Below are 19,385 nucleotides of genomic sequence, written 5' to 3'. Positions count from 1 at the left end.
AGTCATATTATTCTTATACAAGGGTCATTATGAAATTTGTGAGATACACATAGGTTTCTAAAGTTATGTTTACAAAATTTTAGGAGTGTTCAAAGTATTAAGATACAAAATTTTAGGAATGTTCAAAGCAATATCCTTCAGCCTGAATGCACTTCTATAGGTAAATTTTCCAAAGAGTAAATGCCTCAAGCCATTCATTTTATGAAATTGATGAAAAAAATGCATTTATAGTCTCATTATCGGAATGAAAACAAAGTCCATGTAAATTCTTCTTTAGATTAAAAAATAGCCAAAAGTCACACATAGCTAGATCAGGTGAATAGGGTGGATGTTCTATCACTTTGACGTGGTTTTGTTTAAGAAACTCGTTTTCAATATTGTTGAATGAAAAGATGCATTGTCATGGTATGAATCCTCTAACATTCACTTCTTCAAGAATTTCTGGAAGACACTTAATGGCGTACTAGGTAGCTGTGACTGTCTTCAGTCCTTCCAGCTTGATGGCTTTGACCATTCCTGTACTTCTGAAGAAAAAAGCATTCATTATTTTTTTTCATGGTACGTTGTCATTTCACCATGGTGTGCATGGGATCATCTTCAAAGACCCATACTTTACTTTCTTGATGTGGTAGAATCAGGAATAGGTCAAGAGCAGTGTGCAAAGATTGGGGGGGGGGATGGACCAGAAAGAATTGAACAAGGAGTGGGATTGCTGGAATCAACTCAATCAAACCAGTCGTTATCTGGACTGATTTCTTTCAACTCAACTTTTGAGATTTCCTAAAAACATCTTTCTACATAGAACAACAATAAAATTCTGGAATAAAAAAAATACTAAAAGTTAAATAATGAAAATAAATTCATTTTTTGTTAAAGATTACATTATTTTATTTTTAAAGTTCATATTTTATTGCTGCTACAAAGCACAGTGTAAAAATAAATGTTTAGATTGGAGGTAGATACCAAAGAACAGGAAATTGTCTGCTGACAATACCGGGATTTTTTTGGTTTTTTATAATCTAATTTGGCAAAATGATACCAAATGTGGTTTGAGATTCTTCTACGCTTAGGGTCCACATTTTGTTCTGCAACCTTGAAAAAATACATTAGATGGAAAAATTTGTGTTTATAAATATATACTAATTCTACAGAAGAGAAATTCACAGCACTTGATTGATTACAAGACGTTAGTAAAATAAGTAAATAAATATAAATATGTTATTTTACATAAATATTACAGTAACATTGTATGAAAAAGTTAATACCTTATATACATAGCTATACTATGACACAGTATTCAAAGAATTGAAATGAAAAACTCAAAGGAACAGCTCCAAAGAAGCGAAACGAGCAAATAATCAAGACTCCATAGGATTCAGATCTGCAGCTAGAGCAGGAGTGAATAATCACGATGCTGACAGCTGCGAATCTTAGGAACTAGTTCCTATAATCTACATACCTTAAAACAGATTCTCATCTTGGCAGATGGGAAAAAAATAAAACTCCATCCATTTGCAAACAGGGTGGGCAGTTTTGCTGAGATGTGTCAGTTTATTTAATGTTTTGTTTTTTAAATGCTAGATAAAACAGAAGCAAACCAAAAACGCCCATGTATACATACATAACACAGAGATGTTTCTGGTAAATAATAAAGGAAAGAATGCTAGTGTTTACAATAAGAGAAATCAAATTTTTGGCACGCTTCCCAACAAAAGCTCTCAGTGAACTGTTAAAGAATCGCCATTCCGATTTCGCCAGAGCACTGTTCATTTGTTCACTAAAGTGAATTGGTTCTTTGAATCCGTTCTAGAGCAGATCATCCATCTGTAATTTTGACACATGCCTCTTTTTGGTGCTCGGTTTAAATTATGGGGAACCCAACGGGAAACTAATTTTTTCATATGCAGTTCTTCATGAACAAATTTGTGTATGGTGGTGAATTCAATGTTATCATTTGGTAGGTGCAGCAAATATCATTGATTAAGATTTCCTATGTGGCAAATACATTATCCGGGATTACTGCTGACAACGGCCTGTGTATTCTTCACCCTGAAGAGAGTTACGACCTCTGTGAAATTCTGTAAACCATATGAACACAGTAGCACGAGATGGACCTTCATTTCCAAATGCTAATTGTATATATCGAATGCGGTCCATGATTTAATCCCACTATAAAATCATACACTGCTGGAATCAGTAGCCAGAGTAGCCGCCATTGTTAGAGATCACCGCTGCCATACGCCTCGGCATTGATTCAAAGAGACTTTGGATATGTTCTTGGGGTACAGCAGACCAAGCAGCTTCCACACATTGCCAAAGTTGACCTGGTGTGGCAGCTTGAGATGTAATCTGAGTCAATCGTTCAGCAACAATGGACGATATGTTTTCTATCGGCAAAAGTTCCAGAGAGCGAGCCGGCCAGGGAAGCAATTCAATCTGGTGATTGACGAAGAACCCTTGGACAATGCGTGCCACATGTGGTCGCGCATTATCCTGTTCAAATATGGCTGTGGGCAAGTCCTGAAGGTAAGGAAGGACAACTGGCTCCAACACCTCGGAGATGTAGCGCTGGCTGTTTAAAGTATCAGCAATTGGTATTAGAGGAGTGCAAGAGTGATATCCAATACTTCCCCATGCCATAATACCTGGTGCAGGACCAGTGTGGCGGTGCATGACACAGCTGTGCAGCATCCTCTCTCTACGGTGTCTCCAGATTCGAATTTGACCATCGTGGTGTTGCAGACAGAAGCATGATTCGTCAGTAAAGACAATTTCACTCCATTCTGCCATCCACATCCTTCTTTCATCGCACCATTGGCGGCGGAGACGTCTGTGGTTCTGCGTCAAGGGTAGATGAAGCAATGGACGTCTTGCAGACAGACCACTCTGCTGTAAAGGGCATCAAATGGTATGCACAGACACTGGATGATATGTTACAGACTGAATGTGCTGTGCTATGGTTCATGATGTGACTGAGCAATCCGTCACTGCCATGCGCACAATGTTCCAGTCATCATGTGAAGGGGTGCACTGAGGTGGATGCGATCGAACATGTCGGTCCGTCGAACCCTCTTGCATCCAACGGTCACATATCCGCATTACAGTTGTTCGGTTTCATCCAACATGACTACCAATTTCCCTGAAAGATAATCCACACTCTCGGTAGACCATTATCCTTCTTCTGTCGAACTCGGATACTTGATCAAATGATGATGGCTGCTTAGTACGAGGCATAATTGATCATTTTTTTGAAAAAACCACAAGAAAAACATAATTGTCAAACTTGAAATCGTCGAAAACTCCAAGCCTTAAATAGCGCTTTGAAGTGGCGCCTGATGTGTGTCTGCGCTGAAATTCTAATCATTTGCATATCTCACCTCCGCTAATGAATGTTGTAAATTTCATGTTATTTGCATGCTTCCTTCAGGGTGTTGCATTTAGGGTGGCCAGCAGTGTAGAAAATAATAGTTCAATATCGTTCACACGTCAACTCCATTTTTCCTACTGCCTAAAATTTATTCTATGCTAAACTACTTGCAGTTGTCCAATACAAAATTGTCTGCTATGCTAAAATAGTTCATATTTTATAGTTTGCATACAGAAAATATTAACTCCATGAATACAAAGTTTTTTTTTTTTTTTTTTTTTTTTTTTAAACTTCTAAAATGACATATCAATACATGTGAAACAAATTTTTCCAAGTGTCTTGTTGCCCATTTATGGATAATAATTTCACTTTCTGAAAGAGAAACGATATTTTTTAAGTATTTATAAAAAAGTTTGAAAAAAACAATAAAACCTCATTTTTTTATTCATCTGAATTATGTTTCAAACCAAAATAAGCAAAAAGTATATTATTTTTGAATTATAAAAGTGCCTAAAAGTGCAACATAATTGAAATTTTATCAACATTTATGAATTATAAAATAATGTCAACAAATAAGTTTAATTTTAATAATTTTACATGTAGGAGAAATGAAATATTTCGAATATGAATATGTAGAAACGAAGTACATGTATATATATTCATCCTCCCAAAATTATTAAGATTTTAACCTCATTAATATAATTAAAAAATAAACAGAAATTAAGTGTTTTAAAATATTGAAGCATTCATATTTTTCCCAGCCTTTAGAGTGCAATTTTAAAGCAACAGTGATGAAAAGAAATTTTAAATTGTGAACATTTTATAAAATTTGCTTCAAAATATAAAATCATCTTTTGACAAAATTGATTCTTTTCCATTATCTGCAATAAAAGCCAAACAGTTTTTAGCTGAAAGATATATGCACTAATAACCTATTGGTCAGCATTGAATTAAATGTGTTATTCTTATCTCGTGTAGTGGGCTTATTTTCAAAGTAAATTTTGTCAGTGAGATGTTAAAAAAAAGGGGGGGATTGTTATTAGATCCATTTAAATTTTTGAAGCATAAATCTTGCTAGGTGTTTCTAAGCCTTAAAAATAGATCCACACGGAATATTTCTAATAATCCATTGAAATGCAGGAATGTCATTTCATAAATTTTATGTCAGTTATTCTGATACACCTCAAAATAATGTTTAAATTATTTAGAATTAAAGCAAGTCAGAAATATCTGAAGTAATATAACTTAATCGTGATCATCAGGCAGTTTTGTCATATATATGTACATACAGTACAAAGTCCATAATCCGGACACATCGGGACTTCGGTGTTTCCGGATTAGGGTTTTTTCCGGATTATAAATCATCAATTTAAATATGGTAAGATGGCATGCAGAAATTATACAATTAAAAATATGAAACCGTAATTTACGAAATAAACAACAATTATGATCTAAAGGGTATCAACATTTACAAAAGAAAAAGCTTAATATTTATTTGTTTACTTTATTAAACATTTCTTTCAATGTAAGTTGTTTAAGATGCTTCCACAAAAAATTCCTTTTTCATTTTTCTTGTGTCATCCAATGCCATACTCCTCACATAATTTTGAGACGGATATGCCTTTATCCATTTTTTGCAGCAATTCCACTTTTTGTTTGATGGACATCGAAACATGGTTTCACTTTGTAGGTCCTTTGCCAGCTCCAGAATTGGAAACTCTTTTTGACATAATCGAAAGTTCAAGCTTACTTTTTATAAAATTGCTTTAACAGCCTGCAAAAAATAATAAATCGGATCCAATTAGAAGATTAAGGAAGAGCGCAATCTGCAACATTAACTGAAATGCCTTTGATAATTTTAGCCTAGCTTATACCGTCCGTTATACATTAAATGTGCATGTGTAAATGCATTATGCGTTTACGCATGCACATAAAGTTTGTAGCTTTTAGGTCTGGATTATAAATCATTCCAGATTATGGACGTCCAGATTACAGACTTTGTACTGTGTATTGAAACAAATTGACCTTTAAATTTCTAATTTTTGGTTAGAAATTTAAAGGTCTACTGCAAAGTGCAAACCCCTTCAAGGCATCTGCAATTTCTCTGCAATAATTGCATTTCTGTAGACTTTTACCCAATCACTCCTCAGGATTAGAACAATGACTTCCCAAGATTGTGAATACAACTGCTATTATGATGCATCTCTGTTTCGCCTTTCTTTTCTGCTCTAGCTTGCACATGCTACTCGGGTCAGTGTATCATCCACTGTTTGGAGATGGGCTAAATTTTAAAATTGAATGCTTATTGCACCCATAATTCTATGTGAAGTAAATATTCCGTCTCCAAAAAATGCTTTATCCAATAATAAAATTATGTTGAAGTCAGCCATATCTGTCTGCAAGTCCATCATTCCCATCTATGTGGCTGTGTCAGTCTATGTGCCCAGTTTGTGGACATTCACACTGTTGGAATTATTATAGTTATAATTTAATCTGATAAGATGAATTAATTTGTTGCACGATCTTCCCTGGAAAGTTTATACAACTATCTCTCACTGTTTAAATAAGGGAAAATTCATCTGAAATTAGTTTTTTAATGCATTGTCTACCTAATATTTCAACCAGCTAGCTCTTCAAATCATCACTTGTGTGACAAATTCAAAGTAACACGTGAGAAAAATAAATGTGCGTAGGCCATCAAAAATGATTATGGTATAGTGTTTACAGTAAAGTGATTTAACCAGTACTTCAAAAGATACATTGCTTTGGAGGTCTTTGATCTGCATGTTGTTTATTTTGAATTTTTGAATCATTTTATCAATAAGATTATAGCTTAAAAATTTGAATTCTGAGAATTTCTAATTAATTTAAGAAAGAAGTGAATATAAACTTTGAAGGCTTCCACATTATGATAAACTGAGTCCAAAAATAGATTAAGCTCATTTTGGATGTCCTGTGCAGAATGGAAAATACCACCAGCAAGATGTAGCTGAGAGTGTGAAAAAAGATAGAAGTCTGAAGGAGCGATGTCAGGCCTATGTGGTGGCTGTGGAAAAAGGATCCCATTCAAGTCTGTACAGAGTCCAGCGAATGAATGCAGACACATGTGGTCTTGCATTATCTTGATTGACCATTACATTTTTGTACCAGAACTCAGCTCGACGTTGTTCCTTGATGTTCAACACAGACTAAGCACTGTACACCTTATTTTCAAGGGTTTTACATTTTTCATGATACTCTTTGGGGATAATACCACAGGAATCCCGCCAGATACAAAGTGTGATCTTTTTGTTAGTCAAATTTCACTTTGAAACGCTGCTGTGTCCTTTTCAGCTTGTGCTATTAAAAATTATTGTACACATTTTATCACAAGTGATGATCTGGTCCAGAATTTTTTTCTTGCAACATTAGTACCTAAAGCTGTATACATGATAATAAAATGAGAATTAATTATAAAAGTTTTAAAATATGGTGTGATCATGTGCCATAATTAATGGATGTATTCAAAATTTTATATTTTAATATTGTGTGGAAAATTTTAAAACTCTACCTTATCTTTTGCAATCTGGATCCTATGCCAGATTTTACAAAGATGGTACTATTTTATTCTGCTGTAATCTGACCCGAATTTTTACTATATGTATTACTTCTTGTATCCGTTTCTTAGGGAGGATACAAGGTAATGATAGGATTTGCCTGCTGTCCTGCTAGGCATACTCCTAATATCTAAATTTAATTTTTTAAAGTATATTATTATTAGGAAAGTCACTTATGGTTATGAACTGATTAAGTAGTTGTATTTTTTCACCAGTCACATTCCTCTGACCATAGTTTCAGCAAAGTGCTACTGCACAAAACACTACACATTGAAAATTTATTATTATTAACTGTTAAGTTCTGTTTGCTAAATTTCAGGCATAACTTGAGTATACAGGTTATTCTTCTTAACTTTCATTTTTGGTATCTTTTTTATTTACTTACAAGTATATATTACAAAGAATTTTTATGGTTCTAAAGCTAAACCAAAACTTTGATTTTCTTTTATCCAGTCAATACCAGTGGGACTTTATCAATACCAGTTACATACACCAGTTACCTTTTTATAAAGAATGGAGCTTTTTATGTGTAATTGTATTTTAAGCATCCCACAGCCATCAGCAAATTGTTACACTGATTTGAAGACAACTTGCCATTTTTCATCCAATTTTGGTGCTACTTTGGTAGAGGGTTGCACGGATTTGGGCAAATTTTTTTTTTTTTTTTTTTTTTGTGTGAGCGATACGACTTATGGTAAACCCATTGCTGGAAAAGTTATTTATGGTGGCCGATACTTTGTTGTCATTTTATTTTAAAAATAATGTGTTTTATTCTGCATAAATTGTTTTAAATATTATTTATGGCTTCTAAATATTAAAAATAAATTTAATTTTGCATTTTTATTTGAAATAAAAATTTTGTTGTTTATGATATTTTATATAATTTTATGTTGTGGCAATGACATCACCTTACTTAAAAAGTATTTGGTTTTATTAATATCTATAAATTTAATCTAATGTTTTAAACATTATTTATGGCTGTTAAATATTAAAATACAATTTAATTTTGCATTTTTAAAAAAAGTTTATTATGAATGATTATTTAAATAATTTTAATTCTATACATGATGTAATCATCTCCCTGATTGGCTACTGAATATTTGTGCATTACCACACCATTTTAAAATTTTATTATTCATCTCTTCGAATTCCTCAGATTTCAAATGGAAAATATGTCCGTTTCGAATATGAATGTTGTTATTGGTAATTACCAAGAATTATTGGTATCGGAATAAAAAAATTGCCCTTTGAGACCTTATTTTGGCTAACCCAGTTTTCCTAATCAAAGATTTATTTATAAATTGTTACAAGCATCAGAGGAAATGTATTTTAAATTTTTGGAGGAAACCTCGATAATTGCTTCTTCAATGAAGTGCGAGAGATGTGGATCATAGATGAAGATCGTTAGATCTTTTTTTTTTTTTTTTTTTTTAGTACTTATCAATATACGACAGGTAAAATACTTAAAAAAATGTAAGTACATAATTTTCTTTTACTTTATAATGGTATACTTCAATTTTTAATAAAAAATAATACAATGTTTTCAAAAATTCCTGAGACATTTATTGCCACACATGTTTTAATGTTAAATAATTAAATCCTATAAAACTTATTTTAAAGTATTTGAATTTAAATAATATTTTAATTCTTTTAAACATTGGTATGATGTTTTTAATTTGATATTCAATTTAAGTAATATTTTAATCCAATTACATGTTGGCGAAATGTTTTTATAGCAGTGTTTTTATTCTATTATATGAAAATAATAATTTAACCTTACTTTAGCATTTTATACTCGTAGTAAATGTACTTATTTACGTTTGCCAGCCATCTTAAAAAACAACGTTTTCATCAAAAAATTAATCCATTATTTTTAACGATATTTATTTTTTTTTTAAAGTTTCGAATACTTTATGCGTTTTGTATATTAATTATTATGCTGTTCTACAATAACAAAATCTAATTTTGTTTTACACTGCATAAAATACAGTTTAACAATATACTAAAAGCATTTAACACTTAGTTTTTACAGAAGACTATAAAATTTATGAAGTGATTTCAAGAACTTTGAAATTTTGAATTTATTTCATGGAGAAATTGAACAGAAAAGTTTAATGGAAAAACGAAAAATGAGCAAATGAAAATAAACGAAACAAAAATAAACGAGCGAAAAATAAATGAAAAAAAAAAAAATTCATGGAAAAATGCAGAAAATTTTTTTACTGTTAGGAGAAACTATTTCTAAAACTGTGGAAACTTAGAGGCTTTCTAAGTGGACTCTAACTCAGTTTACAGATCATATAATATTTCGTTATTAGATCCTAATATGAGGCCCAGTGGTGCAGTGGCTAGGGCATCGCGCAACAGCACCACAGGTCTGGGGCTCAATCCCCGGGCTGGGCAAGGTCGACTCAGCCTTTCATCCCTTGGGTCGATAAAATGAGTACCAAGTTCTCTTGGGGACTTAACACTGGGGGTCTTGCGACAAGCTGACCATTTGTTCAGGGCATATGCCCACAGTCAAGAAAGCAGATTTCGGGGCACTGCCGACCTTGGCCCACTAGGGCTGTTGTGCCACTGAGTGTAGAGTTTTAAATCCTAATATTTTGCTTTCATATTTATAAATTACATTCTTATATATTCAAGTATGAGAAAGTTCATGAACCAAATGACAGAGCATAGTGGAACAAACTTGAAGGCTAGGTCCCTGAAGCCCTCCATTTGTTTTCTTATTGAAGCTGTATATGTTGTATAAAATTTTTCTCCCTTTACTTATTCTCTAATGCTTTTTTCTCAAAAGGCATTGCCAACACCCAGCCTTTTTCTCCTTTAAGGTATAAAAATGTGTGGAAATTTATCAACATATTAAACTTAATTGGAAGAAATTAACAATAGGCATTTAAATTTCTAATTTTCAGTTAAAGCACAACTCCCTTCAAGGCATCTGCAGTTTTCCTTCAATAACTGCATTGCTGTAGACTTTTGCCTGATCGCTGCTCAGGATTTAAACAAAGATTTTCCGAGCTTATAAATACATGGTGCAGCAGAAATAACTCACTGAATTTCAAACATAAATAATAAAACAATGAAGGGTATTATTCAAAATTTTATTTCGCAGGTTGAAAGAACAATATTTACCATTTTGTTTTTCACATTCACCTTCACTTTGTTTTTAAAATGATATAGTCCATATGTCAATCTTCACTGTCTATGGATTTCGGAAGTCACATCCAGAAGTTCATCATTACCCTCCTAGTCATTTCTTATGGTATTGCTGCAATTTCTTGGCAGATAGCAGAATGTCATGAAATGTTACCTCATGCGATAGATGCTGTGGAAACACTTATTTCAGCAATTCTATTGATATTCTGGCTGAGAGATGTGGCTTCATCTTGTTGGAATCATACAGCCAAATTCATATGCTCGTACAGTTTGGGCTGCAGGAAGTTACGTAACTTATTTACATAATGGGCAGAAATTACTATAACTGTTTTGCCAATGTCCTCAAAAAGTGTGGGCCTATGAGCCCAAAATCTGCAACAACTCACCAAACACTCATTCACTATGTAGAAGTCCTTCATAGATTTGTCTTGAATTGTTCAGAGCCTTGTAGCAAAAGTTCTGTTTATTCATACACCTTGACAAATGAAAGTGAGCTTCATCACTTGAGAGAAGAATAATGTTATATGGCATGTTCTGCAGAATAGCCTCGGAAGATGCACTGCGGTTAGTGGGCATTAAGTTCCTGCATGGCCATAATTTTGTCAGGTTAGAATTTCAGGTCTAAGTGTAAAATTCTTCTTAACACTCTGATCAGTATTCCCCATACTAGTAGTATACCTGTAAGATGAACATTGTGGAGATCATAGAATGGCTTGTGTCACTGCTTTGACTTGCTGTGGTATCCATATGCTATGAGGTGTACCAGGAAGTTTACACTTTAAAGCCGAACTTGTTCTCTGGAAATTTTGGACCCGTGCATCTGTCGCCCTTTGTACTACTGCAGTTATGATGCTTCTCTCTTTTGCGCTTCTTTCTTGCTCTAGTTTGTGTGTGTCGCTGTATCGCCCATTGTTTGAAGATGGGCTAAGTTTTAAAATTGTGGGGTGTATACTATACCCATGATTCTGAGTGAAGCAAATTTTGTGTCTCCAAAAATACTCTATACAGTAATTAAATTATATTGAATTCAGCCACTTCTGTTTTCATGTCGATCATTTCCATCTAGATGGATCTGTCAGTCTATGTGCACAGTCCTCTACACCATCAAATCATTACATATATATTTCTATAGAGAAAATTGTTTGGCAGATGTTGTTTTTCAATGGTAAAGCTTCAAAATGTTTCCTTTCATATTCAAGAAAATATAAAGTTTACAAACTAAAGATACATTTCATGAATCTTCTGATGAGAGCATTCAAATTTGCAGTTAATAGTAAATTTGTGGTAATCCTCAGTGAAAATTCTTCATGTTGAATGTTTTATGCACCTATTGAAGACATTTATATCTGTTCTGTGCATGCAAATATTTTACCAATTCACATTTTCAAAGCTGGCAAGTAGGTCTGTTGTATATAGTTTTTCTCCCTGAGAGCTAGTTTATTATGGTAAATTGTATTTCCTTAATTATTTTTTATTTTTATTCAATTTGTATGTGCATTTTTGTATTAACATTTCATCTATTTTATTTTCCCTTGCATTTATTATTTGAAATGCATTTTGTGTAGAATCTGCATCAAGCTACTTGGATGTGGCATGTGTTTTTCCCAAACGTGTGATTTCACTAGACTTTTTTTTTTATTATTTACATTACAGCTCAGTGTAGCATTATCTACTGCTGATGTGTTTGATCTTTCAAAAAAATTGATCTTTTATTCACCCTCTTATCCTCTGTTCTCTTGGGAACTGTGATTAAGATTTATTCATGTGACATACAAGGCAGCGTAATGTGTTGGCTCCATTACTGGCAGATAGTGCCTCAATATTTTTCAGATATTGTAATGATAATATTACTATGTGTTTGTTTATTACTATGTATTACTATTACTGGACTTGAAGGTTTCTTTTAAAACAATATTTTGATAGTTACCAATAGTGACAACTTTTCATTTGTTTTGTATTTACTGTAACTGCGTTCTTCGGAAATCGAATGACTCACATAATTTTCCCTATCAATTTTCAGACAAAAAAAGGGGGAAATTATATGAGGAAGTAGAATATATTTTATTTTTGTAGACATGCAACTAATGCATAGAAAGTAATCAAGAGTTTGGGAAAATTTTATAAAGGTATTTATAATTACTTTAAGAAATTTATATTCATCAATATTGAATGCTTTAATTTATTGAATTTTAACAAAGAACAACAGCGTTTTCCAAATATTTCTCAGTGCAGAACACTTTTTGAATTCTAAAAATTTTAAGGAGCATTTTTTATAGAGTAAATTTGAATTTTTAGTCATAATAAGTGAATACAAGGGTGCAGTAGATAAACAAAATAAATGCTTATTCTAGTTTTTATATCATACATATAAAAAACATTTTCTAATTTTTAATGTAACAAAAATGGAAATTGAAACTAATAATATAAAAAAATAAAACATTTTTAGTTTTTAGTATCTTTGATATTTTTGATTTAAAGGCTTTCTACAGGTAGAAAAGTGATTGTAAAATAACAAAAAGAGTAAATATAATATGTAAATAACAAGAGGGTAAGACAACGTCTTCAAAGTACAACAGTGGCCGAAAGTAAAAGCTGGCTGATAGGGATAGACGGGTCATGAAGTGCATAGTAGCCCAAAAGCACAAGCAGTGGTTATCCGAGATAACATCTGAAATGAACAGTCATCTCCAGGACTCCATTTCAACAAAAACTTTCAAAAGGGAACTTCATGCTGCGAACATTTATGGCAGAGTGGCAATTTGTAAACCCTTGGTGACAGCAACCAATGCTTACAAGTGATGCCAATGGTGCAGAGATCAAGGCTGGCCCACACAGCAGTTGCAACAGGTAATATGGTCAGATGAATCGTCATTCACCCTATTTCAGATGACTGGACACGTTTATGTCTGGAGAACATGCAAAGAAGCATTTCATCCTGACTGCCTCTTATCGACTGTGAAGCATGGTGGTGGCGCCATTATGGTATGGGGTGCGATATCTTGGTGTAGTCTTGGGCCACTTGTTATTCTGCATGGGAGGATCACATCCAATCACTATCTAAGCATTCTAGGGGATCATGTTCATCCTTTTGTCCAGACTGTATTCCCCGGGGAGCGACTGCTTTTTCAAGACGACAACGTCCCTATCCACAGTGCTAGGTGTATTCAAGAATGGTTTGAAGCGCATGGCAATGCAAATGAACATCTCGCTTGGCCCCCTCAGTCTCCGGACTTGAATATTATTGAATATTTATGGGCATATTTGGAGTCCAAACTTGGTTTCCGATTTCCACCTCCATCCAGACTTTCGGAATTAGAGACCGCTCTGCAGGAGGAATGGCTTAATATTACTTTAAATATTGTGCATGAACTTTATGCATCTTTCCCATGTCGCATTCAATCAGTACTTCAGTCAAAGGGTGGTCCAACCCCCTATTAATAAAGATTTTCTATTATTTCACAGGTGTTCGTATTATTTTGTCCTCCATCTGTATATATTGACTTATTTATTACATGACATATATTATTGACTTATTTATTACATGACATATATTATTGACTTATTTATTACATATATTATTGACTTATTTATTACATATATTATTGACTTATTTATTACATATTATTGACTTATTTATTACATGACATATATTATTGACTTATTTATTACATATATTATTGACTTATTTGACACATTTTGTTCAAAATTTGCTGTAATTAAAATGATGTAGTTTAACACTAAATTTTTTTGTTTCTTTTTAGTTTTGAAAGAAATGCTGGGAATTATGGAATACCTCCACCTCAAAATTCATTTCCCCCTGTGTCTACAGCAATGTATGGTACTACACCAACATGTTCCTGGGCTCATACTGTTCCACAACTCATGCCTTGGGTTACAAAAAGTGATACAAATATACCAGAGATGATTGTACGCTTTACTGCACCTTTTCTTCCAGATCCTTGCACTTCACAAACTGCTACAAGTTGGGAACTTTTGAACAATTTAGGAGCTAATAAAACCAATGTGAATATGCATTTGAAAAGGAAGAGTGATTTAGATTTAGAGTATGTTAAGTTCCTCTTTATGTAACAGGAGACTTTTGAGTAATTTTCTGTTAAAGCCATACCATTTGTTTTTGGTGTCACATTGACAAATTTTCGCTTAGTTCTTTCCCTCTATGCCTCTGGCTCTATAATGGAGTGATTGGGTCATAACTTGTAATTACATAAAATTCTCCACAACAGATTGGAGAAGAAATATGGCCCTATCAGTGGTATCAAAATCGAAATTGCATGCAGACTAAATGGATGATCTAAAAGCAAATCAGAAGCCTGATTAAAATATTTTTAAATAAATTTTAAATTTAACTCCCTGAATATATGGTTTTTATTTAGTCCAATATGTTTAGTTTCAAAACATGATTTTACATTGTTTCACATTTTATTTGAGTCTAGTGCCATTTGGCAAAATTTAAGGTATTTAAGATAATTTACTTTAATCTTTACTAAGTTATTTAAAAAGCAGAAGGTTTTTTTTTTTTTTTTTTTTTTTTTTTTTTTTAATGTCTCACTCATTACTAACATTTCATTAAGTGCTTAAATATTTTTTTTTAAATGAAAAATACTGGTTTTTTAGGTAATAAATCTTGCTTATTAGGCCAAAATCTCCGGAAAAAAAGGCCTATTATAATGTATATATGTGTATAAAAATACATTTATGTCATGCTGTGAAAGAATTAAAATTTTGTTGCTGATGATTTTTTCTTTGAATAATAGATAGCTTGCATAGTCTTTATCTGGGCACAATTTGCAAATAATGAGCAGAATAAAGTACTGCATTTTTGTATGCATGTATTTTAATACAACTGGTGCCTCTGTTGTACAGTAATAATGTGATTGAGGTTAATAATATCATTAGGATATTATTATCGATTTACATAAAAAAGCATGAAGCATTGTTTATTGTGATCAAGAATAAGTTAATATGATCAAAATATTATACAATAAATGTTTTAAACTGAAGTAAAATCACCAAGTAAGTTTAAAATGCATTATAAAAATTTCTAAGTGACAGAAATGTTACTAAGTAAGGGAATACCTCTTCATGACAGGTGTATTTATTATATGAGGTGTGATTTTTATCACACCTCATATAATAAAAAAAGAGAGAGAGAGAATGATGAAGTATTCTAATAGCTTCACTTAAATCTATATCTAAACATGCATTAAAAATAATAAAATATGTAATCAAATATTATAGCATAAATGATTCAGAAAGGAGACAGTGTATGATAATCTACTTGCTATCATTTCATTAGTTATCAAGCACATTTTTAGGTCGGACTTTTTAATTCTAGTCCAGCAGAATAATTAATCCTAGGAATCCCCCCCTTTGAAGCACATCCAGAGGATTATATTGATTTTGGATGAAGATGGATTTTTCACTCATCTTTTGTTCATAGAAATAATTAGTTTCTTCAATTATTATGTTTATTAGATTATTGAAAAAAATGGTGACAAAATTAATTTCATTCACATAACCTTGATTTAAATTTACTTCTGCAATTTTCGTAAATTCAGTAAGGCTCCAATTACTTAACAGATTGAGTTCATGATGGAGTAGCCACTGTTCTGCCGGATTGTGAGGCAAACAAACTTCCAATTCAGTCTTTGAGAAAATTTTGTATTGAAATCACTATCCTCACTTAAATATAAAGTTTTCGGTGTCAAAATAGACACTCATGGGCTTTACAATTCAGATATGAAACTCATATGCTCTTCTGTTAAAAACTTCTTTCTGTTAGACATTGCACAGTTAGTTTCACTCTCTTACCCGTTTCAAAAAACTTACGTCTGCTATCTAAAGAAGATGCAAACTGAATACAAACCAGTTCCTAAAACCACAGCTCCCCTCGCAATCTTCCTATAGGAAAAAAACAAATTTGACTGTTCAGCGTTTATATCATGTGAAACCAACTGTGCATCAGCTGGGTTTTGGTTACTTTATATCATCTGATCGTACATCTAAATGAATCACCAGAATCCAAAAGTACTTCACGGACACAAGGTCAATAATATATGTATACACTCTTTCGAAAAAAAAAATTAAGCACCATGAAGGAAGTGGTTGTTTTTGATGAAATTAAATATGTGTATAGCTCATACACAGATAATAAAATGATTAAAAAATCAAGGTCATAGTACCTGTTCATGGCTCACAATCACCCATTGAGTGTTCAAATTAGTAGTTGGTCAAACCGCCCCTGGCCGCAATGCATGCTTGAATTCATCGAGGCAAGGAGTGGTAGAGGTTCCTAATGTCATCCTGCAACACATTCTGCCAAGCATTCATCAGTTGTCACTCCAGATGTGTGATATTTTGTGGTGCCCAAATCTGGTGGCCTACTATATCCTAGACATACTCGATTGGTGAAAGGTCTGGTGACTTTGCTGTCCAAGGAAGAGTATCAACCACATAGAGACAAACCACAGATATGCGAACAGTATGTGGCCTGGCATTATCTTGTTGGAAAATGGCCCCAGGATGATGTGCCATGAAGGGTAATGTAACTGGCCACAGGATGGTATCAATATATCGTTGAGCTGTTAAAGATGTATGGAGGATGACTAAAGATGACCTGCTGTCATAAGAAATAGCACCCCACACCATCACACCAGGGGTTCATGATTGGGACCCTCCTCTCCAGACATGAACACGGTGGTCATCTGCTTCAAGAGTGAAGCGAGATTCATTGCTGAACACTATACGATGCCAGTCTGATGGCAGCCATGATGATCGACTGCAACATCACTGCATACGACTCCGCTGATGTTATGGGGTCAAAAGCAAACGTCTTAAAGCGTGACCTCAGCTCTGACCTCTGTGAGTGTAGCCACAGCTCAGACAAGCGCCGTGTTATGGTGGACGGTACCACTGGAGGTGTAGACGTGGCTGGTAATGCGTTGAATAGTCGACAATGATACCATTTGGGCGGTTCGGGCCTGGCGAACAACCATCCTATCTTGCCTCGCATTTATGCTCCTTGGCCTTCCAGAGCGTTCATTTCGTAGGCAATTTCCTTATAGAAAACATTGCTGGCAATATCTTTGCACAGCAGTGTCTGAATGCTGCAAGTGGCAGCCTATTGCTCAATATGACTACCCAGCTTCACACAACCGTACAATGTGACCACGTTCGTAAGTCATTTAGTTGTGTGTAAGGTCTTCTATATCATCATAATGGCATCTTTACAGAATTACAATGGCAGCAACAAAAAAAGATAAATTTTCCGCCTCTGTAACTGGTTTTATACTTTGCGAATTGCGCACTAGAAATGTGCGCTCTGATCGCAGTTCCTGTTCATTTGCCTTGAAACTTTGATCATTTGCATGTTCGATCAAGATGTTTTTGCATACCAAATTACGTCACGATCGCAAAAGTCCTTCTTGATGCTTCGATTTTTTTGCAAAAGGGTCTATGTTCAAATAAACTAACTGTAGTGGAGACAAAGTGCCATCTAGTAACTTAAAAAAGTTTTAAAGAGCATATATATTTGAAAGTGCATATATACCTCACCCATCTCGAAGATCATTGCAAGCAGCAATGCATCATAGCATCACCCAACTGCTAGCGACTTGTGGGACTAATGCATATATGATGCACCCATCTGCAGGGGATTTATAAGTTCAGCAATATGCCATTGTGAAGGTGTTAAGACATCAAACATCTTGGTTTTAATTTTAGTCAACCATTTAAAGTAAAGCAAAAGAAACAGCTGTAATCTGATGTAGGTTTTCGATAACTTTATTGATCTTGAGGGGATCAGACACAGGTCCCTATTCTTTGAAGAAGAGATTTTTTGAGCTCAAAGGGACAATTTGCCCATAAGGGCTATTAATTTTGTTTTGGCATTTTGCGTTGGTTCACCATAAATGTCGGTCCACTTTTCAGTTTGTTGCCACCAAATATGAGAGCCCTGCAATATATTTAAAGAAATTAAACGATGAAGAATCCGAATAAATGTATGTATGTTTTTTGCACCATGAAAAGACCTAGTGACATCGAATTTTGAATAACGTAGTCCCCCATTCGAATATGGGCATCTGGAAGCCGGAATTTGTTTTATTATCTATTTCATATTTTGTCAAACATTAAAGAATTTTTGATTAACAAACTCAATGATTTCAAAGCGAGCAATGGCAACATTGTATGAAAGAAACATTTTTATCCCCAGTACATGACACTGTGTATTGGAAATTTTAAAGATATGCTCTTTAAAATATTTTGTGGTACTGCTGTTGAATTACATTTTATGGTTTAAGTGCAATGAACATGATATTTAATAAGTAAAGGTAATGCACAAAATGTTAAAAAACGTCCCCTTGGGTGAAATATAAAATATGAAAGTTTTGGATTTTTCTTTTTTTCTTTCTGTCTTTATTTCTTAATTTTTTCCCCTAATGTTTTAAAATTAAAGTTGCTTTTATGCCTAATTTTAAATTCTACATTCTCTTCCAATGAGTATTAATATTAGGAGTACAGTATTGATCAAATAATTTCTAGAAATGTTACAAACAGTTCATAAATTAACTTCTGAGTTTTCTCAATTAAAATGTCCCACCAGCAGCCAAGTGGTTAAGTCAGTAAGTATGATAGTTGAGTCCTGGGTTTGAATTTCATTGAATGGGCTACCTACATGGGTATTTTCATGGTTTTCCAACATGTGTGTAGTATGTACACAAGCAGTTTTCCTAAGAAAGTCCTCCACAAAGGCATCCCTTCCCTTAGGCAGTAGTTTTCAAGTGTTTTGTTATAATCAGATAAGCCTAAACCTAATTAAAGTGTTGTAAATGTGCTTATTTATATGTTTCTAGTTATACTGAAATTAACTATTTGATGGTTATGAACGAGCTCAACTTGCATTCCAGTTACACACTACATTGGGTTCAAATGATTACAGCTCACACTACAGATTTATGACTGATGGATATCATCCGTGTTTGGGAAGAAATAATTGCTTAATCTCACTCCCGCTCAAAGGTTAAATTAGTTACCTTTCAATGTTATTTTGAAAGATACTTTTTTTTTTTTTTTTTTTTATGGTCTATTGTTATCATTCAGTTAATGCTATCAAAATAGCCGTGGAGAAATGTGACAAGTGGCACTGATTCTATAAAAACTATAAGTACTTGTTTCGCATGCTATTGAATGATAGCATTACATTTGGTAGTGACAAGAAGCAGCACTGTACACATTACCTG

General features: G+C 33.5%; 1 protein-coding gene across 1 annotated transcript in view; it reads left to right on the top strand.

The window, feature by feature from the left end:
• LOC118185614 (uncharacterized) overlaps positions 1-19,385 on the top strand; it is a 45,413-nt gene that overhangs the window by 15,427 nt on the left and 10,601 nt on the right. Inside the window, exon 4 of the mRNA XM_085812539.1 lies at positions 13,887-14,189. Within this exon, the coding sequence (XP_085668665.1) occupies positions 13,887-14,189 (303 nt within the window). The remainder of the gene's footprint in view (positions 1-13,886; positions 14,190-19,385) is intronic.

The sequence above is a fragment of the Stegodyphus dumicola genome, chromosome 3, assembly GCF_044657685.1.
Source record: "Stegodyphus dumicola isolate Sdum_Otavi_A_Nest chromosome 3, ASM4465768v1".
Taxonomy (NCBI): domain Eukaryota; kingdom Metazoa; phylum Arthropoda; class Arachnida; order Araneae; family Eresidae; genus Stegodyphus; species Stegodyphus dumicola.
Note: the sequence above shows the minus strand (reverse complement) of the source record. Positions and strands in the feature narration are given on the sequence as shown.